The sequence below is a fragment of the Microtus pennsylvanicus genome, chromosome 1, assembly GCF_037038515.1.
Source record: "Microtus pennsylvanicus isolate mMicPen1 chromosome 1, mMicPen1.hap1, whole genome shotgun sequence".
NCBI classification, from domain to species: domain Eukaryota; kingdom Metazoa; phylum Chordata; class Mammalia; order Rodentia; family Cricetidae; genus Microtus; species Microtus pennsylvanicus.
This window is the reverse complement of record NC_134579.1, coordinates 176,703,195-176,726,122: the sequence shown is the minus strand read 5'-3', so window position 1 is coordinate 176,726,122 and position 22,928 is coordinate 176,703,195. Positions and strand designations below refer to the sequence as shown.

The following is a 22,928-nucleotide window of genomic DNA, read 5'->3' as shown; positions in this document are numbered from 1 at the left end:
GAGCAAAGGATACCTGAAAGTCCACTCCCACAGTGCCACACTTCCTCCAATAAGACCACATCTACTCCATCAAAGCCACATCTCCTAATAATACCACTCCCTATGTGCGTATGGGGGCCAATCCAAACTATCATAGTACTGAATTTAGTTGCTTTATTAGAGCAATGTGATAAAGATTACAATGCCTAGCATAAGGAGTCATGTGGAAGTAGAATAATATATGCATATCTTAATATCTCACACTAGTGCCCACGGGAGAGCATTCATGAGCGAGGAGGCTGGTAGGTGGTACCCTGTCTGATTCAGTGTTAACTAGTCACTGTTCTAGGCACTCGAGTGTAATAGATCCATAAACATAATGGCCTTTTTGACAGGCAGGAAGGATATGTACAACCCCAATAGTTTTGATTCCTCTCACCAAGCTGACATAGCTACTACTTCTACAGAAGTCCTTTTGTGCCAGCAACAAACCCAATGACTAGCATTTGATAGAGTCCTAACTCTAGAAGACACAGCAAGGCACTTAGTGATAAATTGTTTCCATCAGATCTCTCTCACACATACCCTCCTGGGAATGAAGGAATGAGTCATCCTTACTAGAAGTGCCTTTGATTTTGAGTATGTGTTTGGCTGACTTGTCCATGAATGTCACCTTTAGGATTATTATTTGATCACTCACAGAATGCTTTGTTTACAGACACTGCATCCTAGAATGTATGGCTTTAGATAAAGGACCCATAGTAAAGGAGTGGCAATAAGGCAATGGTAACAACAACGTGGAATCCACTGTTTAGATCATATACCCCATTATTCAAAAGTAGTTGTTTTGCTAGAATGCTAGAATGCTAGAATGGACTATTAAAGTCCATTCTTTGGGAAAAGGTCTGTATCGTTGGAACCTATCCTACATGGTGTGGCATATGCCTTGAGATAATGGCTAACATATGGTCCAAACACTAGAACCAGGTCTAAAAGCTGAGATGAAGTAGGAATGGCTATTCACATCATCTCACTCATTCCCTTGCAGAATCTGTCCTTTGTTCCCATATACCATTAGGCTCTGATAGATTACAGGCTTTGCCAGTAGTTGGGGGATGAAGAAGACACTCACTGTTACAAAGGGGCACAGCAAAGATCCCACAGAACTATCTCACTTGGATCATCATTACAAGAGTCTAGCAGACAAGACATTTTATTTTATTTTTTTAAAAGATTTTATTTATTACATATACAATACAATGTTCTGCCTCCATGTCAGAAGAGGGCACCATATCTCATTGTAGATGGTTGTGAGCCACTATGTAGTTGCTGGGAATTGAACTCAGGACCTCTGGAAGAACAGTCAGTGTCCTTAACCTCTGAGCCATCTCTCCAGCCCCACAGACAAGACATTTTAATACTAGTATGTTAGTTGATCTGATTATCATGAGCACCTAGGATTGTTGCTAAATGATAGAAGCAAAGACAAATATGTCTAGATCTCAAAGGATTCAATGGGGTTCCATTGTCCTTTGTTCATCCACTCCTCAGTTCTTATGAAAGATCTGATTAAAAAAAAATCAATAATGACCCCAGCCTGACAAAGGGAAGCTCATCAAGAACTTGGGCTGCTCAAGAAAATCAGGTATGGCAGTTGAATTTACTCATCAAAGGTGAAGAAAAGCTAAAATAGATGGTGAACATCTGGATTTGGTAAATATCATTGGCGAAAGTTTGAGATAGTTCCGTAAGGAGCACCTGCTTGCTACAAGGACAGTCTTGCTTGAGTCCTTTCGAGATTTGCAAATGACTATGGCATTAAAATTTTGGAGAGGGGATAGATTTTATACAGGATAAAATTAATCTGAAAAATCCAAGGGATAGATTGGGGGAGATATTATTGGTGTCCTGTAGCACTTCTTTTGATTCCATCTGCAAGTGATGGATAATTAATGACTAGCTCTCTCTACTCTTTCACACGCCACAAAATTTCACTTAATCTATGTTGAAGGGCATATTGTAGAGCAGTGGTTCTCAACCTTCCTAATGTTGGAGACCCTTCAACACAATTGTAGTAACTTCCAACCGTAAAATTATTTCCATGCTACTTCACAACTATAATTTTATTAGTGTTATGAATTGTTATGTAAATATTTGTGTTTTCTGATGGCCTTAGGTGATCCCTATGAAAGGGTCATTTGACCCAAAAAGGAGTCATGACCCACTGCTGCACTAGAGTTTCACTCAATAAGAGAAGAGAGTCAGTGGATCAATGTAAACCTTTTGGCAGTGGAAGAGTGTGGAGGCCCAAAAATGTGAGCATTTAGACCTTGTCTGAAGGTCAGAGAGCTTGAGCTTATTCAAAGTTGCTGACAAGTGTGACTACACACTCTGACCTAGGGTTTGGTTCCTTGGTGTTTTGGACATTAAGATGGCCCATAGAGACAGATCCACTCTACCCTGACCAAATGTCAGAGAATTCAAGCATACTTCTGCTCCTTCTTTTGAAATAGGAGGTTTGACCTAGGGAGTGGCTGCCTTTAGTATATTTGGTTTAGGGTGGGTTCACTGCCTAAACAACAGATGGCTTTTCTCATGAATTAATGATTGATGTCTCAAAGTATTGAAGCAAGTAACTGATCTGCTTGGGTTTTTTTTTTTTTGTATATGTTAAAGCAGTCTTTTGCCTTCTCCCCCACTCCTTTATATTGGGCTATAAAAAGTGTATGGAAAATTAAACAAGGGCGAACTCAAAACTCAGAACTGAGTGGCCCACCCGATACTAGCCTATGTTTCTGTTATTATTTCTTATCTCTGTTCCTCCTACCTAACCGTTCTAATATCACGCCCCTACCCTTGAATTTGCACAAACCCACTGCAGTGCAGCTATGATCATGGCAGAAGTCACCCCAAAAAGTAGCCTCTGACCTATGGCAGTCCAACATGGCATGGCTTATGACAGAAGGATAATTCTGAGATGCATTCTTCAGGGTTCTTCTGAGGAGAGATCCTAGAACTGAGTTCCAATGTCCACAGTGTAGCCAGCTCAGTGGTGTATTCTGTAGTGGCTTTTTCCTCCTATTTCAGCTTTGTGCTTCCCTAAACCATCCACCAGAGTAAAAGATCTGCTTCAATTCCTACTTTTAGAGCAATCCAAAGTAGAAGAACAAACTAGTTGACTACTGGTTGAAGGCGTAAGTCACAAACAATGCCACACCGGTTTGGAATTATGATTAATAGGGTGGTATTTATTTAAAGGGGAAAAAACTTACAGATCACTGTCAGCCCTCTGCGTAACCAGGAAGGAAGTCAAGTCACCGGCGGAGCAGGAAGTGAAGAGAGAGAGGAGAGGGAAGTGGCCGCTTTTTTAAAGGGAGAGAGACCACGCCCCAAGGGGCTGGTATCTCAGCGGCGATAGGCTGGAGGAGTGGGAGGACCTCCCGTAACACCTCCCCCTTTTGTTTAAATAAGAGAGTTCTAAACCTACTATGAAATTATATACAATAAGTACAAATATCCTATTCTAACTAGCTTAGGTCTTGTATAATAAATAACTTGGCCAAGTCATGAGAGAAAAGTAACTACATCTATATAGTCTTCAACCCCATCGAAGATCTGAGAAGGGAAATAATGTTACCTGGTTAATTAGGAAGTTCAGTAAAACAACTTCCAAAACATGCAACAATTCACAGAGACAACTAGCTACCTAGGCAATCACCCAAAGTCACATTAGCAGTGTTGAAGCAACCAACTTTGGCTAAGGCCTAACATAACTGACACACCATTTTCAAAGGCAAGCAACTTTTCAAAACTATCTTACCCTGTCTTGGCAGGATAAGACAGCCCTGTTTTATCCATTGATGCATGCTCTGTATCTTTGTCAGTGGTTGAGGTATGGGCATTTCTTTGCCCCAAGGCCAGTTCTGCCAAAAGGAAAGGCTCCAGGTGGAGTGTCTTTGGTGCTCAACATTCTCTCGGGAATAGGGTGGTGTTGCCAGGAGCAATTGTGTCTCACTACCACAAAACTCTGAGTTAGATTAAAGGCCATTTTCTACAGCTCTTTGAAGAAGTTGAAGACTATCTATCTATACTGAGTATAATCTCTATATATCTAAAGAACCTGATTAGTCTAATTATAAATGACAAACTTAGATGACTATTAGTCTATATAATTCTCAATATCTATCTAACTTAAAGATTAAGACAATAAACAACTGTGAAACAAATGAGGACAATGACCTCCAAATATAAACAATGTACAAATATACATTGCAGTAGGTAAATATATATCAATACACAAACATTATATAAGTATCTTAATCAGAGGTAGAAATGTACACAGCAATATGGTAAATATATACAATACAATATATGTCAATACATAAAAATGTTTTAAACAAGGTAGAAACATGCATGCATACAATAGTCAATATAATTTAACTTTGTATCAATATACAAGAATCTATACCAATATATTTGTCTAAAAACAGTAACTCACAATTACAAATCTATTATCCCATCATCCCTCTTTTTTTTTTTTTTTTTTTCAAAATGATCCCTGAGCTTATAAAATTCCTCCCCCAACCCTCAATCGTATACTAATTATAATCAACCCCTAAATGATGTCCCTAAACCCAAGGGCAAACTTTACTGGGAGAGGGGACGTCGTCCTCTAGAATTACTTCCAGCTGTCATGGGGGCGACGTTCTTTCTGGGGGATCCTGTGAAAGTAAAATGATGGTTAAATTTCAAGATCAAGTCTTTTAATATTGCCAATAGTCTCTGAGTATTTTGTGCAGGTCTGGCCAAAATGTTGTATAAGATGTGCACCATTTCAGCTAACCAAGTTGGAACTGTCTTGTGCAGCTGGTACCCAAAGCAGGTCTTGTTGTAGCGCTATCAGTATCATGACGTCATATCAACCAGGTGGAGTTGTTGTTATGGGGCCCCATCTTCTTCCTGGAAACTTCAAATGTCACTTCAGGAAAAACTCATTGTTCATTATGAAAAACTTAAGCATTAATCATATAGACATATATATATATTCAATGAAAGACATGATAGATATATTCAATGAAAAGTATGATAGATATGAAGAAAAGCAAAGATGTTTTCTAAACTCATATTTCTTTCTGTCCCACATCATGGCTCTTGACATGAGACAGAAACTCCAGAAACTCTGGGTTTTTCTCTTACTAACAGGCTTGGAATTGGAGAGGGACTGAGCCAGAGTCCAACTTCAAAACCAGCTTTATAAATTTAGAAATATGGTTTAATATTACTTACACAGCCCATTCAGTTTTCTTGATATTTCCTATCGGGCAGGTATTTTTCCATCTGTCAGTATCCAAACATCCAGGGTCCCTTGAATTTCTCAAAGATGAGTGTTTTCCTGTGGAGATAAGAACAGAACCCTGCCCCCATTCTATATGTTTTTCTTACCACCTGTATGAATATAATCATTGTGGATGAGTTGTCATTTCTCCTTTCCAAGAGGTTTCTCTTCTTCAAATCGAAACTTTATTAATTTTGATGGTATCCACAATTTTTCTTCTCCTGTGGAAACAAGAGCAAAACCCCTTCCCCAACGTAGCACATCTCCTGGCTTCCACTGAGAGGTCAGCACATCTTTGAAATAAATCGGTTGATTTAGTTCAGCAGACTTTTCCATTATCCAATGTCTTTCTGCTGCTGTCGTTCCTTTCTCATTAGCGTTAAGGAAATTCAAGGTTAATAAAGCATTATGTAATCTATTTCTGGGGGTATTTTCGGTCCCTTTCTGTTTGTTCAGCATATCCTTTATAGTACGATTTGATCTTTCTATAACTGCCTGACCTGTAGGATTATTTGGTATACCTGTAATGTGTTTTATATTATAATAATCAAAAAAGCGTTTCATTTTCTTAGATACATATGCTGGACCATTGTCTGTCTTTATTTGTGCAGGTATACCCATGATGGCCATAACTTCCAATAAATGTGTGATTACTGAATCAGCCTTTTCTGAGCTCAGGGCAGTAGCCCATTGAAAACCTGAATACGTGTCTATGGTGTGGTGTACATATTTTAATTTACCAAATTCCATAAAGTGGAACACATCCATCTGCCAGATTTCATTTCTCTTAGTGCCCTTTGGGTTACTCCCTGCAGGCAACGGTGTTTGATTATAGAAAGAACAAGTAGGACATCTCTTTATAATGTCCTTAGCTTGTTGCCAAGTAATGGAAAATTCTTTCTTTAGGCCTTTACTATTGACATGATGCTTCTTATGAAATTCTGAGGCCTGCAACACACTTCCAATCAATAATTGATCAATCTCAGCATTGCCTTGGGCTAGAGGACCAGGCAGACCTGTATGGGAACGGATGTGTGTTATGTACATCGGACAAAGCCTGTTCCTGATTATGTCTTGTACCTGGATAAACAATGAAGTCAACTCTGTGTCATCTGGTATAAATTCAGCGGTTTCAATATGCAAGATAACTCTTTCTGCATATTGTGAATCTGTAACTATATTAAGAGGTTCTTTAAAATCCCTTAGCACCATAAGAATGGCATATAATTCTGCCTTCTGGACAGAATTATAAGGGCTTTGTTCCACCTTACTCAATTCATCTGACTTGTAACCTGCTTTCCCTGATTTATTTGCATCAGTATAGAACGTACGGGCTCCAGTTATTGGAGCATCACGTACAATTCTAGGAAGAATCCAAGAAGTTCTTTTTATGAGGTTAAGTCTACCACTTTTGGGATAGTTGCTATTAATTTCTCCCAAAAAATTAGCACAAGCTCTTTGCCACGGTTCATTGTCTTCCCATAACTTTTTTATTTCTTCAGTAGTAAAAGGCACTATAATTTCTGCTGGGTCTATACCTGCTAGTTGACGAAGTCTCAGCTTACCTTTTATAATTAATTCAGAGACTTTTTCCACATAAGTTTTTAATTTTTTACTTGGTTTATTAGGTATAAATATCCACTCCAAAATAATATCTTCCCTCTGCATTAGAATCCCTGTAGGAGAAATTCTGGAAGGCAATATGACTAGGATGCAGCTAAGATTTGGGTTCACCCTATCCACATGTGCCTCCTGTAATTTTTCCTCAATCATTGTCAGTTCCTTTTCTGCTTCAGCTGTCAGTTCTCTTGGACTATTCAAATCTTTATCACCATCTAAGGTTTTGTTTAAATGAACTATTAGATCAGGTGTTATCCCAACAGCTGGTCGTAGACTGGAAATGTCTCCTAACAATCTTTGGAAGTCATTAAGAGTCTTTAACCGGTCTCTCCTAATTTGTGCCTTTTGCGTTTTAATTTTCTCTAACCCTATTCTGTAACCTAGGTAATTAATAGAATTTCCTCTTTGAATCTTTTCAGGGGCAATTTGTAATCCCCACCTAGGCAAGACTTTCTTTACTTCTTCAAACATCCTTTCTAAAGTATCTTTATTTGAATCAGATAACAAGATGTCATCCATGTAATGATAAATAATGGACTTGGGGAATTGTTTACGAATTATTTCCAATGGCTTACTTACAAAATATTGGCACAGTGTAGGACTATTGAGCATACCCTGTGGGAGGACAGTCCATTGATATCTCCTATTGGGCTGAGAATTATTATAAGTAGGCACTGTGAAGGCAAATTTTTCTCTATCCTTTTCTTGTAACGGTATAGTGAAAAAACAATCTTTCAAATCAATAACTATAAGAGGCCATCCTTTTGGTAACAGAGAAGGCAAAGGAATTCCAGATTGTAGTGAGCCCATAGGTTGAATTACTTTGTTGACAGCTCTTAGATCTGTCACCATTCTCCATTTACCAGATTTCTTTTTTACAACAAACACAGGAGAATTCCAAGGGCTGGTTGATTCTTCAATGTGGTGAGCATCTAGTTGCTCCTGCACCAGCTGTTCCAATGCCTGTAGTTTATCTTCAGCTAGAGGCCACTGTTTGATCCATATTGGCTTCTCAGTTAGCCATTTTAAAGGTAGGGCTGTTGGTACCTCTAAAGGTTTGGTATTTGCTGTATGTTCTTGTACAGCCTGAATGGCTAGTGACCTTTTTCCATAATACCTCATCATATACTTCCCAGAATTATGAGTTCCTGGAACTACAGGAATGTTAATCTGGGTATTCCATTGCTGTAGCAGGTCACGGCCCCATAAATTTATGGCAATATTGGCTATATATGGCCTTAGTCTTCCTATTTGCCCTTCGGGCCCTATGCATTCAACCCATCTTGTGCTTTGTTTTACACGAGATAGGGTTCCAATTCCCAGGAACTGAACATCTACCTCTTTAAGAGGCCAATTCGGATGCCAAGATTCTGGGGTAATGATACTTACATCCGCACCTGTGTCTAATAAGCCTTCAATAAAAGTGCCATTTATACAGACTCTTAGCTTTGGTCTTTGATCATTAATAGAAGTCTGCCAAAATATACGTTTACTCTGTCCAACTGGGTTTTTTGACTCATCCTCCACATGGATTTCATCATTTAGACCAGTATTACTTTTTACAGCAGAAATTGGAGCTTTTAATTTTCTTGGTGAGGCACGTTCTCCACTGTGACTGGGAATGACTGGGCCACTGTTGGCTTGGGGGCCTGCGAGAGGCCCCTCAAGGAGTTTCCCGACGGTATCGGGTTGCCTTGTTTGTCTGTTGTTGACCTGCATTCATTGGACCAATGTCGGCCTTTACCGCATCTCCTACATATACCTGAAGGCCTAGGTCTCCTATCTTTGTCATTCCCAGAGGAGATAATATTCCTAGAAATTCTGTGCCTGCAATCCCTTTTCAGATGTCCTAATTTACCACAATTAAAACACCTGGCAGTTTGATGTCTCCTCATTGCTGTGGAAATCGCTTCTCCTACCCAAGATTCATCGTTATAGCTAAACGTCTCAACATTCATCGTATGCTGAATCCATTCATCCATAGGTGCTGATCTAGACTTTAAAGGCCCAATTATCTTTTTGCATTCTATGTTTGCATTCTCAAAAGCTAGAGATTCAAGAAGTATTCGTCTAGCTTCTGGGTCTGTTACCCCTATGTCCAGAGCCTTAATTAATCTTTGCAAAAAGTCAATAAAGGGTTCTCTCTGTCCCTGCCTAATTCTGGTATATGATTCAACCCTTTTTGCTGGATCTTGTATCCTATTCCAAGCATTTAAAGCTGCTTGGTGACATAGACACAGTACTTCATCATCATAAAGAGCTTGAACCTGTGGATCAGCATATTCTCCTGCACCAAGAATTTGGTCTTGGGAAACCTCAATACCTTTTGCTCTTCCTTGCTGTTCCATATGTTTGGATTCTTCTCTGAAATAAATTCCAAACATCAAGGAAGGTCCATTATCTAAAACTGCAGACACTAACTGATGGAAATCATGGGGGGTAGCTCTAGCATTAGAAGCCCAAGTCCTTATCATTTCCTTTACGTATGCAGAGTGCAAGCCAAAATTAACAATAGCTTGCTTAATTTCTTTTAGATCATTCATTGCTATTGGCGTCCATCTAGCTTCTCTGACTCCCTTTGAGCCTTTAGAAGTTGACGCTTTGTCAGAATTAAGTATAGGGTATGCTGCTAAAACCTTTGGTAAGCCAGTTCTAATAGCTGGTGTTGGCATTGTATCCTGTCCTTGTGCCTTATTACTCTGTTCACCAGCTCCAATCATTTCTTCAATCATTTCAAGTCTTTTTATTATTGTCTCTTTTGAATCCTTAATCTCCTGACCTGCATGAGTTTCTAGTAAAGATTGTATGGTTCTTAGGAGTGCCATGATCTTCCTAAATGATAAAATATGCAAAAGAATACTAAAACCTAGTAACCAGTAAATTAAGTTATCCCCATAGTCATATAAACCTTGCATGATATAACCCATTGTATTGGTAACCAGAACAGTAAAATTCGCGTTAGAAACGGGAACTGCCATATTACCTATTATCCAGCAGGTGGCGCTGTTGCCAAGTCTCGACGAAAACACGGTCCTGTTTCAGAGTCCGCCTAGTATTTGTTAAAAACTGGAAAATGTAAGTTGCTCAACAAAGTAAATGTAATTAAATCAATTCCAGAGATGGAACCAGAAACCAGAATCCAGGGGTAGAGAAGAGCAACCTGGAAGCCGCTTATGCCTCCACGTGACAGAGTCACCCTGAGGGGTTGCAGCTTTCAGCAACCGCGTGCTCTGGTTCGCGCCACTTAAGAGCTGTGCTTGCAAGGGGGATTTAAAAACGACTCAGAAAAGAGCAAACCAGGCGGGCAGAGACTACGTGGGCCTGTGGAGTTTAAATCCACAGGCAGCGGCTGAGGAAGCAAGGGCTCCCGCCAAGCTGAACAAGCGCCCGCCAAGCCGAACTTGCGGCCGCCAAGCCGAACTTCCGGCCGCCAAGCCGAACTCGCGGCTGCGAGCCGGGAGAGGTTCTAAAACCAAACGTTGGGCGCCAAATGAAGGCGTAAGTCACAAACAATGCCACACCGGTTTGGAATTATGATTAATAGGGTGGTATTTATTTAAAGGGGAAAAAACTTACAGATCACTGTCAGCCCTCTGCGTAACCAGGAAGGAAGTCAAGTCACCGGCGGAGCAGGAAGTGAAGAGAGAGAGGAGAGGGAAGTGGCCGCTTTTTTAAAGGGAGAGAGACCACGCCCCAAGGGGCTGGTATCTCAGCGGCGATAGGCTGGAGGAGTGGGAGGACCTCCCGTAACAACTGGTTTGTTGCAATACTTCTAGAAAAGACTGGCTTTGTTAAAAAAGGGAAAGGTAATAGTGGCAAAGAGTATGAAGTGACTAAAACCAGAAGCATACATTTATTGAATAATTATCATGTATTAAGCATTCAGAAAGTACTAAGTACACCCATATAGATAAAATGATATATCTAAGACTTATAACCTTATGTAGGCTTATTGTATGTGCCAAGCTTTGGGTGATTGCATTAAAAAGCATCAGTGAAAGTAGGGAAATGATCGATATGTGTTATACCTAAATAAATGTAATAAAATCTGTCCTAAAATGTGAAATAATTAAGCATGTGGTAAGTGAGAAATATGAGAACCCTTTAAAGACCTTTTTATAATTTCCTTGTCTCACTGATAAGAAACATAATCAGTCCCAGAATGTGAAGATTCTGGTAGTCTTTCCATAGTCTTTAGACACTTTTACCAAGAGAAGTGTTGCCACTAAAAAATATTTAGCTGAAAATATTTAGCCAAATGATATGCTTAATGATTCCATTGAAGTTCAGTTGCCTGTAGAATCTCTATTGATTTGGGGCCAATGTTACTAAACCTTGTTGTATGGCCTTGGATTAACTCCCATTTGAGTACAGAATTGTCTTAAGAGGCAGGACACTGATATAAAAGAGAAAATATCTGGGACATCAGCTTGTTGCCCCCACAAAGGGCTATGGCAGATATTCGCTATGGGCTATTTACCATAACCCCAGCCAAGTACAATCTCTGTGACTCTTTTGGCTGAAACAGAAAGGTCCAGGAGAGGAAAGGGGAGAAGAATAGTTTCTCTACCTTCCTTCAAATCTTATGTCCATGTAGCCTTTTTTTATTAACCCATGCCTTGGGCAGAAAATGACTGCCTCTTTTGCGCTGGGAAAACAGCCAGTAAATGCCTTTTCTAGTCTCTGGAACAGACTTCCCGTAAGTAACAACTGATATGCGATTCCCCTCTGTATGCTGTGAATGTGTTTTATTACCATTGGTTAATATAGAAGCTGCTTTGGCTTATGGCAGGCAGAATAGAGCTAGGCAGGAAAACTAGACTGAATGCAGAGGGAAAGAAGGTAAAGTCAGGCAGACGACATGTAGCTGCCAAAGGAAAAAGATGTCGGAACCTTACTAGTAGGCCATAGTCTCGAGGTGATACACAGATTAGTAGAAATGAGTTAATTTAAGATGTAAGAGCTAGCTAGAAATATGTCTAAGCCATTGGCCAAACAGTGTTATAATTAATACAGTTTCTGTGTGATTATTTAGGTCTGGGAAGTCAGGAAATGAATGAGCAGTCTCAGTTTACAAACAATAGTATCTTTCATTGAAAAAATAAGATGAGCAATTTTATTCATTGTGATAAAATATATAGAACATGCAGTTTTAGCCATTTTAAGCTTACTCATCATTACCACCTGTCTCCAGAACTTTGCCTCTGTCCCAACTTAAACCTCACACATTAAATACCACTCCAGACTCTCCCTCTATCCACCAATTCTATTGTCTTTATGAATCTGACCACTCAAGGGATCTCATACTAGTAGAACCAAACTCTATTTGCATCTTTTTTACTAGCTTAATTTACTTAGCATAAAGTCATCAGTATTCATCCCAAGAGCCCATAACAACCCCTTCAGGACTGGTTAAGATCCTATTGTGCTTAGTACATCCTGTTTATCCAAGCATCTGTGTATAGATACTTGCATGATGAAGGAGAGTAAGCTGCTATGATACTGGTATACAGATATCTTTGAGTCTTTGCTTTCTTTTCTTCTAGATATGCATTAGGAGGGGCCTTGCCATTGTGTGATAATATATGTTAAGGTGTATTTTCTTTTTTTTTTGAGGAACCACCACAATTTTTCCATGTATTATCATTTTATATTCCAACCAGTAATGCATACGTGTAATAATTTCTCCATATAATACTTATTACTTTCTATTTTTCTTGTTATTTAGTTTGGTTTTGATAATAGCCATCCCATTTGGGTATCAAGAAGCATTTCACTGTGCTTCGATATGAAGTTCTCTGATGGTTAGAGATAGTAAGCATCTATCTTTGTACTTTCTTCCTGGTAATTTGTATAAGGTTTGGAAAAATGACATTTCAAGCTTTTTGCTAATTTTTTAAATCAGTCTCTTTGTTCTGAATTTTAGGAATTCTTTACACATTCTTGATATTAATCCATTGTCAATAAAGTATATGACCTGCAAATATTTCCTTACATTGCAAAGATTTCCTCTTCAATTGAGTGTCCCTTACTCTGTCAACATTTTTAATCTTGATGAAGTCCACTTTGTCTATTTTTTCAACTTGTTGCCTGGACTTTTATCTAGAATCATCACGTTCTTCTATGTCTGTCTGTCTGTCTCTCTCTATACCACTCTCCTTAGCTCTTTCTTCTATGCCCTGTCTCTGCCTCTTCCCCTCCTCTGTGTGTCTTTCTGTCTCTGTCTGGCCCATCCTCCTTCCCTCTCCCTTCTCTCCCTCCTTTTGCCTTCTTCCTCTTGCTGCTTCGGTCTCTCTGACAGGGTCTCACTACACTGTTGTCCCGCTTCTCCTGAATCAGGATCCTCAGTCACTTCTGGCACCAAATACTGCACCAGCTGGTCCACTGACTTTGGATCTTACATTTCAAACCTATATTTTGATTCTTCTGATCCTTAGTCAGATACGTTATCGACTGCATTCCTGGCTGGGGTTTTCATTCTGAAGTGCTGCAGTCTGGAGTTTATCTAGATTTTCTGGGCCTGAAATAAACACAGTTTTGTAAGCTTAAGAAAAAAAATATAAAAACTGTTACTTTTTATACATTTCTGTTCAACTTTAAAGCCATGTTATTTGTTCCGAAGACCTCTCCTGGTAGAGTCATACAAGATTCATCTGCTTCATTTATTATCTGATGCACCCATGAACAAAATTTTCATCACTTCCCTATCACCAACCATTTTTTGTTGTTGTTGTTGTTGGTGGTGGTGGTAAGTGACAGGGTCTTTCTGCATAGACTCACTGTGTAGATAGACCAGGCTGCCTCCGACTCACAGAGATCAACCTGCCTCTGCCTCCCACGTGTTGGGATTAAAGGTGTGTGCCTCCACACCCAGCTCACTTGAGACCATTTAAAATCATTCTGACTATCTGCATATACCATAATTGAAATGTTACTATACAAAAGAATTCGCCTAAGGCAGCTCTAGTGAAAGGATATGAAAAAAAGATTTACCTATAAATGGCTTACAACTATTGTTCAGTAAATCAGAAAAAGTCCTGCCAGGTGGGGTGGCGCATGTCTCCAAAATTAGCACATAGGGGGCAGAGGAAGAAGGGTCATGAGTTTGAGGTCAGCCTGGACTAAAGAACAAATTCCAGACAAGACTGAGCTATGTGGTGAGATCCTGGCTCATCAATATCTGGACACCGAGGTTTAATATCAGTTATAATTGTGCTTCTGCTATTGCTTGGCTTGAGAATTTAGGCAACTCTACATTTCTGATCTGCAGTGAGTACAAAATTAAGAGATTTGACTCTGCTGTGAAACAATCTTTTGTGTGCTGTGAATGTGTGTTGCTGTCATTGGTTTAATAAAGGGCTGAATGGCCAATAGCTACACTGGTAGAGGTTAGGTGGGACTTGCCAACAAAAAGTGAGTGCAGGGTAAAGAAGAGCAGAGTCGCCAGCCATACACAGAGGAAGCAGGACCAAAGGAAACTCAATTCCTCAAACTCTGAAAGGCAGTCCATATATCCAGAAATGAGCTCAATCTGGACTATAGGAGATTTGGGGAAGTTTGATAAAAGTCAGCATTACTCAGAAACTTGTGAAACTGGTTCCTTTCTTATAGAAGGAATTGTTTCCCTTACCTCTGGCAGAATGGACATATGGCTACTGGTGACGCCTATCAGCACATCAAAGCTCCTGTTGGCCTCTGGGCTCTGTCAGTATCACAAGTAACAGTTATACATTTCAAAGTCCATGCTAGCATCCTGGTCCTTCTTCCCTAATGTTCTTTCCCCTAACCTGGACTCCCTGATGGAGAGGGTCTATGTGTTACTTTCATTGGTTAATAAAGAAACTGCCTTGGCCCTGATAGGACAGAAAATTAGGTAGGCGGAATACACCGAACAGAATGCTGGGAGAAAGAAGCAGATTCAAGCAGTCGCTATAGCTCTCCTCTCCAAGATGGACGCAGGTTAAGATCCTTCCTGGTAAGCCACCACCTCATGGTGCTACATAGATTATTAGAAATGGGTTAAGCAAGTTATGAGAATTAGCCAATAAGAGGCTAGAACTAATGGGCCAAGCAGTGTTTAAAAGAATACAATTTGTGTGTTGTTATTTCGGCAGCCGGGTGCCGGGAACAGCCCGCTGCTCCTTCTACACCCTCCAGCTCATGTGTTTCCCTGTGCTCAGCTACTCATTCTCCTGATAACCCTGCTATGCTTGCTTTGTTTTTCTCCCCCCTATGCTTTGGAACTGTTTCTCTCCCCGTGTTCCCTTTGTTCTCTATCCCCTGCCAATCTTCCCTCTCAAGCAGATAGTCTTGACCTTGTTCAAAAAGCTGGTCATGTTCAGTCTATTTTCTCTCTCTGGTCTGAACTCTTTGAGATGCCTCTGGCGATTCTCGTATATCTACAATAACCCCACCCCCCCAACCATAACGTGGAGGGTTGTGTCATCAATTTATATGGTTTCTAATTCTCCATTAGTGCACATGCAGTTTTCATGACCCGCCCCATTCAGAAGATTGGAACTAAACTCATTTTCTGGAAGGTCTGTTCCTGAGGTACTGAGTATCTTGCATCTGGCAAAAGGTGTCACCAGTTTCAATCTTTCATTCCTTCTGGAATTCTAACCGGATCTGGAAATGTTTTAGGATCCCATTCAACCTTGTTTAGTTTTGTGGTCAGACACTTTGTTAGTTTGCCCCCCAATTTAATTTGCTAGCATTTCCAATCTTTATGAGATGGCTACTTGCATGTTAAAGAAGAATCACATCAAGTGAAGGAACTTAGTTCTGCAAAACTGCATGAAGAACATATTTTCACAAAACAAGTGTAATTTTATAAGGCGTGTTTTCTCATTAATGTAAAAGGACTTCAACACAAAAATATAAGTTTTTAAAAGTCATTTGACCTAAAGAGCAGAGACCCTAAGAGAAGATCAGCACAAAGTCAAACCTTCTGCATGGCAAAAAAGTACATCTAATGCCAAATTTGGGAACAAGCCCCCAGTCTTTAAGGGCTGAGTCATCCCGTGTTCTGCTCTCCTCTCTCTATTCTGGTCTAATTCTAATTTCCAGACAATGATATTTCCACACACAATTGTTCCAGGCTCCATTCCACTGAGAAGTGAGCTGCAGCTGACTGGAGAGGTACACTCCTCCGCATCTAGGCACGTGGCATCGCTACGTTCAGTGTAGGCTGGCACACAATGGGGCAGTGCCACCCTGAAATGGTCAAGCCTGAATGAGTTTGAAAAGACCAGCCAAGTCTAGGATTACAGATGTCCTTTTATTCCACCACTTCTCTGGAGCAGAGGTCCTTGGCCTTAGACCTGGATATGCCTTGCATGGCCTGCACACAAGAGGTACATACAGAGGCTCTGTCAAGCTACAGGCTTGTTGCTAACCGAAGGTGACCATCAAAATCTCATCTTCTCGGGACGATTTAAAAACAAAAACAAAACAACAAAAACAAACCAAACCAATCAAAGCAGACTGCACACTCAGGCACTGGGCAATAGCCAAAGGCTGCAGGCTGCTGGGACATGTTGTAAGCTACCGGATTGGGTGGGGTGCAGGTTAAGAAGGGGCTGCATGGTGAAAGGGGAGGTGGTGGAAGGTGATGCTGCGGGACTTCGGGCTGCAGGACTGTAGGGCCCTGTGTGACTGTGATCTGAAGGCCTCCGTGGTGCAGGGCTGCATATTGCGGGGTGGGAGGGCTGTAGAGCTGCGGGCTGAAGGGATGCGGAGTGTGGGTCTGCGTGCTGGCGGCCAGAGGGTTGAGGTGTGCCCGGTGGCAGGTTTGCGGACGCGGAGCCCGGGCTGGAGGGTTAAGGGTCGGAGCTGCAGGTTGGAGGGCTGCGGGGTGGAGGGCTGCGGGGCGGAGAGCTAAGGGGCGGGGCTTGGCTGCGGACTGAAGAGCCGCGGGCTGAAGGGCTGCGGGGTAGAGGGCTGCGGGGCGGAGCTTGGCTGCGGGGAAATGACGTGGTCAGCACCCCGCGCGCTCGCCGAGCCCTGAGCCGCGCGCCCTGGTAACGGCGCTCGGCGGCTCCCGCGTCCGCGGCCCCGCCTCCCGCCGCTGCAGCCCGCCCCGTCCCCGCCTCCCTCCGCAGCCCCGGCGGCGACCGAGTCTCGGGGCCCGGTGGCCGCTGCTTGCGGGACGCTAGCCGCGCCGTCGCCCAGCCGGGGTAGGGGGACGCCGCCGTCGCGGGCGGGAGGGAGGACTCCGGCCGCCCGGACTGGAGGGCGCGGGCGGGCGGGTCGGCAAGCGGTCGCCCCGGCTGTCGCCTGCCCCGTGTCGTCGCTGCGCCGGCCTCGCCCCGCGCGCGGGGACAGGTGCCCCGGCCGGGGTCTGCCGGGAAGATGGCGACTCCGGGCATGAGCTGGCAGCAGCACTATTACGGCGGCTCTGCGGCCGGGGCGGCCAAATTCGCGCCCTCGCCGGCCACCGCGCAGCTGGCCGGGCACAGCATGGACTACAGCCAGGACATGCACCTGAAGATGAGCAAGAAGATCGCCCAGCTCACCAAGGTACGGGGGTGCGGGGTTCGGGGCTCACCTGGCGCCGGGCGGAGGCAGCTAAGAGAAGCAACAGCCAGAGTTGCCTCATGGCCCCGCAAACTTGGGTGGAACGCTGGCCACCGAACTTGAGCTAGACCGCACCCCGCACCGACCGCGGCGTTTCCAGGGCTTGCACCCCATTGCCGACTAAGAGTAAACCAGCACTGAGCACCCGAGGGCTCACTTTCCGGGTTCCACGGTAGTAAATGGACTTTCCTGTTGCTCCCGTGCCTCTTGCCGAGGGCCGTATGAGGCACCGCGCTAAGAGTACCCGGTGAAGTACTGTACCGGTTTACCTAACATGACCCAGAATCCTCGGAGTTAATCGGTGTCTACTCCTGGTTCCCACAGTTAACGGGAGGATAAACTTCTCGAGGTTATTCCGAGGACTGTAGGAGGATGAAACATACCTTGCGTGCCATTTTAGGGATTTAATGAGTCATTCCTTACTTACCCTGACATAATGTCAAATAAGGTTTATTAGATGAATCACACTGTGTTTGCATTTAGTAAATGTTTCATCTTTATCAGAAGACGGTTTTCAAGGAGCCCGTAGATACATCACCTGCACGGTTTTCCAACCGTACTTGAGGGGGTGTTGTTAGCTCGTGAGCTCTTTTCCTAATTTAGTTAGTACTGATAATAAGGGGTGGATCCCTGGAGATATTACCAGCAGTATAGCGCTGCGTGGAAGTAAACGGATCTGTGGTTTCTGGAAGTCTCGCCATGACCACCTTCCGTAGAACTGTTGCAGTTTTGAAGAGGGAAAGGTGGACCTGAGGTTCACTGCTTGATCTCTAGAGATCTGGCTCAGTTCCAGAGCCCCATCGTCTAATTCTACTGAGTTTAAAGAGAGGAAAGGGGATGTGTGTGAAAGGGGAGGAATGAGAGGGTAAAAAACGGCAAAGAGTTGAGATTGAGGATACAAAGATACCAGAGAAGGAATAAAGAACAAAGAGATGCATGGAAGGACAGATTTAAAACAAACAAACAAGCAAACAAAAACCACGTGATCATGACTTAAACCAGAGCCACACCGTGGCCTTTTGTGGAGTGTCTGTGTCTGTTCTAAGCACCATCTCAGAGATGCCGCATGTGCCGTTGTTACTATTTGCTTTTGTGAAGGATCTCAAACTCAGAAGGTGTAGCATGTCACTATGGCCACTTGTGATCAGGGCATTTCCGCGGTTGGAGCTGAAAGCCAGGCCTCCTCAGGAGTTTGGTCTTCAGAATGCTTGTGGTCATAGTGAGGCTCATGAATATTTGTTCTGTTTTTTGTTTTTATTATTTTTTAATGTTGTGTTCACATTTCTTATTTTAAAATTTCTTATTTTAGATTGTAACTCTTGGAGACTCTTGTAACAAACACTCCATAGGTTAGAAGCGGGTCTGTGTGGTATTTAATAAAAAGCTGTTTTTCTTCAGTAAACTTTCACCCTTTCTACTCAGACTTCAATTTCCTGTTCTGTTTTCAGGAAAGCAATTCAGCTGACTGGCATAGGTGGATATTAAGGGGAGATGATCGCATCTCTCACACCCGCAAATGTAATGAACCAGGTGCTGCTGGCCCAGTGCTTTTGTGACTGCTGAATGTGCCTGCTTTCCGATTTCCTGTTTGTAGTTACTGTTTCTAAGGCCAGTTTGCAGTCTTCCTGTGCTGCAGCAGACATTTAATCCCCTGTGCTGGGGTTTCTCAGTGTTACACAGTTGACTCTTTAGATGGGGTAGTTCCTTGTTAGGGGGCTAGTCTATGCAATACGGAGAACCTTACCAGCATGCTTGCAAATTGTGGGTGCAAGTGGTACGTGCCTCTGCCCTGCATTTAGAAATGATAGTAGACAAGTCTGCAGACATTACCAAGTGTTCCCTGGGCAGGGTAGTGTGGAGTCATGTTGGTTGGTAAGGACCGATTACCATGACATTGTAAGGAAATACCTAGGGCTTCCCCCACCCCTATTGCTGGCCTTTTTATTGCCCAAGATAAAGCCGGAGTCTAATAACGGTCTAATAACAGGACTCCATTGAAGTCAATCTCACAAACTCTAAAATGCTGTGCCTCCCTTGTTTATCATTTTAGAATTTGTCCAGTTTTGTAGTCACATATACTCCATGAGCCTTACATCATGAGCGTGTGTATACAGGGATTGCTAGACGTTAGACATTCCAGTGTAGCTGCTGTCTGAGATTGTCGGAAAGAGTTTGCTAATGCGTTCATATCAGTAGTAGGTAAATTAAATAGAACTGTGGTTGGAACTTGATTTTTGCTTTCATTTCAAGATAATGTAGAGGTAGCCATTATACTAGGGACTTGGGGCTAAAGAGGGAGCTCTGCTGATAAAGTGCTTGCCCATGCAAACATGAGTACCTGTGCTTGATCCCCAGCATAGGAAGGTTAGGTGCTGCAGCATGCATTCAGATCCCAGAGCTTGGAGAGCAGAAACAGCAAGTTTCAGGTTCAGTGAAAGACCCTGTCTCAAAGAATAAGATGGAGAGTGATTGAAAAAGACACCTGACATCAATCTCTGGCCTCCATGCATATACATGTGTGTGAGTATACATACAAAGACATATACACATACACGCATACGTGCACACACATACCACACCACCACCACCACCACCACCACCACCACCAACAACAACAACAACTAAAACATGAAATGGACTCTCCCCAGCATTAAAGAAGCAGCATGGTTAAGAATGTGTGCTGTTCTCATACACTAGAGTCAGAAAGCTGGCTCCACTACTTAGTCATAGTGTGACCTCAAGCAAGTCACTAGCCCTGGGCCTCGGTTTCCTAGGTGTAACTATCAGTAGGGGTCATGATACTTTAGTCATGACACATAGTGGGCTCTTTATTCAGGTTGTCACTGAAAATACTTATCATGTACCAACAAAGGATTAAGAAAACGTGGGTGGGATATTTAAACACTTTTAATGGAGTATTTTAAATTTAACTTTAATATTTTTTTAAGACAGGGCCTCAGACTGACCCCAGAGTACCAGTGCTCCAGAGTCCTGGGCTCACAGAAGGGCTCTCTGTTCTGCATTTGATAGCGTTATCAATACTCTATTTATTTTGGAGGTTTTCTGCTCAGCTCTATTAACATCTGTATAGCAGATCTACTGAATAGCAAAGCTTCACGGCTTCACATTCTGATGTGCTGTTTGGGTCTTCAAGTCTTGCTCTCCAGAGATTGGACTAGCTCTGATAGGGTAAAGAAGAAGAGTATCTACTATATAATGTACCTGGTGAGGCGTCTCTTGTTTCTCTCTGTTTGGTCCCAGGGGTGATGCCCAGGACCATGGGCATGTTTGTGTGACTACTAGGCAAGCACTCGGCCCAGCATACTCCGCTGTATCCCCCAGCCCTTCAGCATATTCTTAACTGATGAAAATCCTCACTGGGGGAATGTTTGCTCAGATTCTGTTTCCTGAGAACCCAGCAGGGCAGCCTTTTCCAGGTGAGAATAGCTACTCTTAGCACCCATTTTAATAAACAGGGATTTACTAAGGGTTAGAGGAAGCTGGAGTGAGAGAGAAGCAGAACACAGTCTCTGCCCGTAAGGCAGGAATATTTAGGTCATCTGTGTCAAGTTTTGCAAGGGAGTGCTGAATTGGTGGCGGACTCCCATGTTGTGGCATGTTTCTGAAATGCTAATGACTGACTTCAAGACAAGGGCTCCCTGAATGGATTCTATTTGATTTGTCAGACCTTACTTCTGTACGTCTGTACTTGCCCTTATGATGATTCTTTAGAGTCTCATGTAGAAAAGCAGAACTTGGGAGAGGGAACCATGAAAAGCCTTGTCCCTTTGGCTTTGCCCCTCCCCCCCATGCATTTTGTCCCTTCAAATTTACTTCTTAGTACTGGATCATTTTCGGCTAGAGATAGGCTTGGTTTTTCTAGTTGTCCTTAGATAATATAGATTAGTCTCTGGTCACTAGGCTACGGAAGTCTCAACTCTGCTTATTAAAATGTCCAGTGCTGACCATACAATCTTGAGGGCAGATGCAGAGGTGAAGCCCCCTGTCCTCCTCTAGCCCTCCAGCCCTGCTTCCTGCCAGGGGGAAGTAGGCAACTGGGAAAGGGGTTTCATCAGCGTTTGTGCTTCTGTCCTGGTTTCTACTCTTGCCAGCCCTGGTCTCTGATCCCTCTGAAACGACACAGGGAAAGACACCAAGGGAAGAGCAGCTTTTCCAGCTCATCTTCACCTGTGGGTCCTCCACCTCCTGCCTCAGTTGCTTAAGATTTCCACTTTAACTTCCCTGACAATAAAACTGCATCTTAGTTTTTACTAGTTGCTGGTCCCCTGCTCAACCTCTTGGGCCTGGCATTACCTTCGTCTTTGTTTTGTTATGATCTGTTCAAGCTCCAGATATGCCTCTCAGCCGGACCCGGCAGCTCCATCCCAGCCTGCTGTGTCTCTTGCCTGTAGGACTCTCATCTGGTTATGGGGGACACTCGTTCTCCTCACAGACTGGATGTGGGACCAGTTCAGCCTTCTCTCTTAGGCTCATGTTTCTCCACCCAGCTTCTCATCCTGCTGATTGTTAGTGATGGACCGGGTACCCGCCAAACGTTCTTCACGGTGCTTGATGTAAGTGGCAAGCAAGCTCTCCAAGTGTTTCCCTCAAAACTTTCTCCTCAGCTTCAGTGTGGGACAGTCATCTTTCCACAGACCCTTCCTCACTGTGGCTTCTCTATGGAAGGCACTAGAACCCCTCTGTGATGGCCATAAAGCTGCTTGTGACAATGGTTCACCTAAGGGGTAACCTACCTCAGCCATGCTTAACCTTTCTGTTTGTTAAGAGTGCTTTGACCATCTGTTGGCTAGTTTATGGTCTTTAGCTCTGAGTAGAAACTTCTGTTTCACTATCTTGCTATTTTTGCTCATGCCTCTTTAGGTCATTAAACTCTGGTACACCTCATTCCACTCATCGCTTATAGTGACTACTCGTTGAAGACAGAGAGTAAGCTGAAGCTAGTAATTAAAAGCTTTCTGTTTGGTCCTTAGCATCAAGGCCTTTTCTTCAGTAAGCAGCCGGGGCCTTTACACCTGGAGCTGCCCTGACTGGTCTGGTCCTTTGGGGGCTTCCTTACTCTGAAGGTTTATAATATTTGTTACTTCTATTTCTTATTTGATACTTAATGGTGCAAATTTGTCAGTAGTGGTTATTGTTTTTAACATATGGGTATACCATCCCGCTTATTTGATTGTTAGTTTATCAGCTATAGGAAGCATAGCTTTTATTTCCTGTAACCTTAATATAGAAACTTTCCATGCACTCTAACAGTCACTGAGGATTATTGGAAAGGGTGGTGGTATAATAGGAAAGTACTTTTATTGGGAAGTAGAGAAAGTCAGTATTTTTTGAGAAATTATATCTGTGGTTTTCCAGGGTTGGTTGAGTTAAAATATTCTCAGCTGTTTAAATATAC

At 42.7% G+C, this 22,928-nt stretch overlaps 1 protein-coding gene and 1 pseudogene across 8 annotated transcripts in view; both read left to right on the top strand.

Annotated features, from left to right (window-relative positions):
• Positions 1-16,968: 16,968 nt before the first annotated feature.
• Positions 16,969-22,928, top strand: part of Fam184a (family with sequence similarity 184 member A) — a 138,804-nt gene continuing 132,844 nt past the window's right edge. For 2 of the 8 annotated variants that reach the window (XM_075945935.1, XM_075945899.1), the window contains exon 1: positions 16,970-17,455. In XM_075945935.1, the coding sequence (XP_075802050.1) occupies positions 17,288-17,455 (168 nt within the window). In that variant the 5' untranslated portion in view covers positions 16,970-17,287. Of the gene's footprint in view, positions 17,456-22,928 lie in introns of all 8 variants that reach the window. The other 6 variants (XM_075945908.1, XM_075945921.1, XM_075945955.1 and 3 more) reach the window with 4 other exon arrangements.
• The window catches only part of LOC142837757 (rab-like protein 6 pseudogene), a 50,862-nt pseudogene continuing 49,800 nt past the window's right edge, over positions 21,867-22,928 (top strand).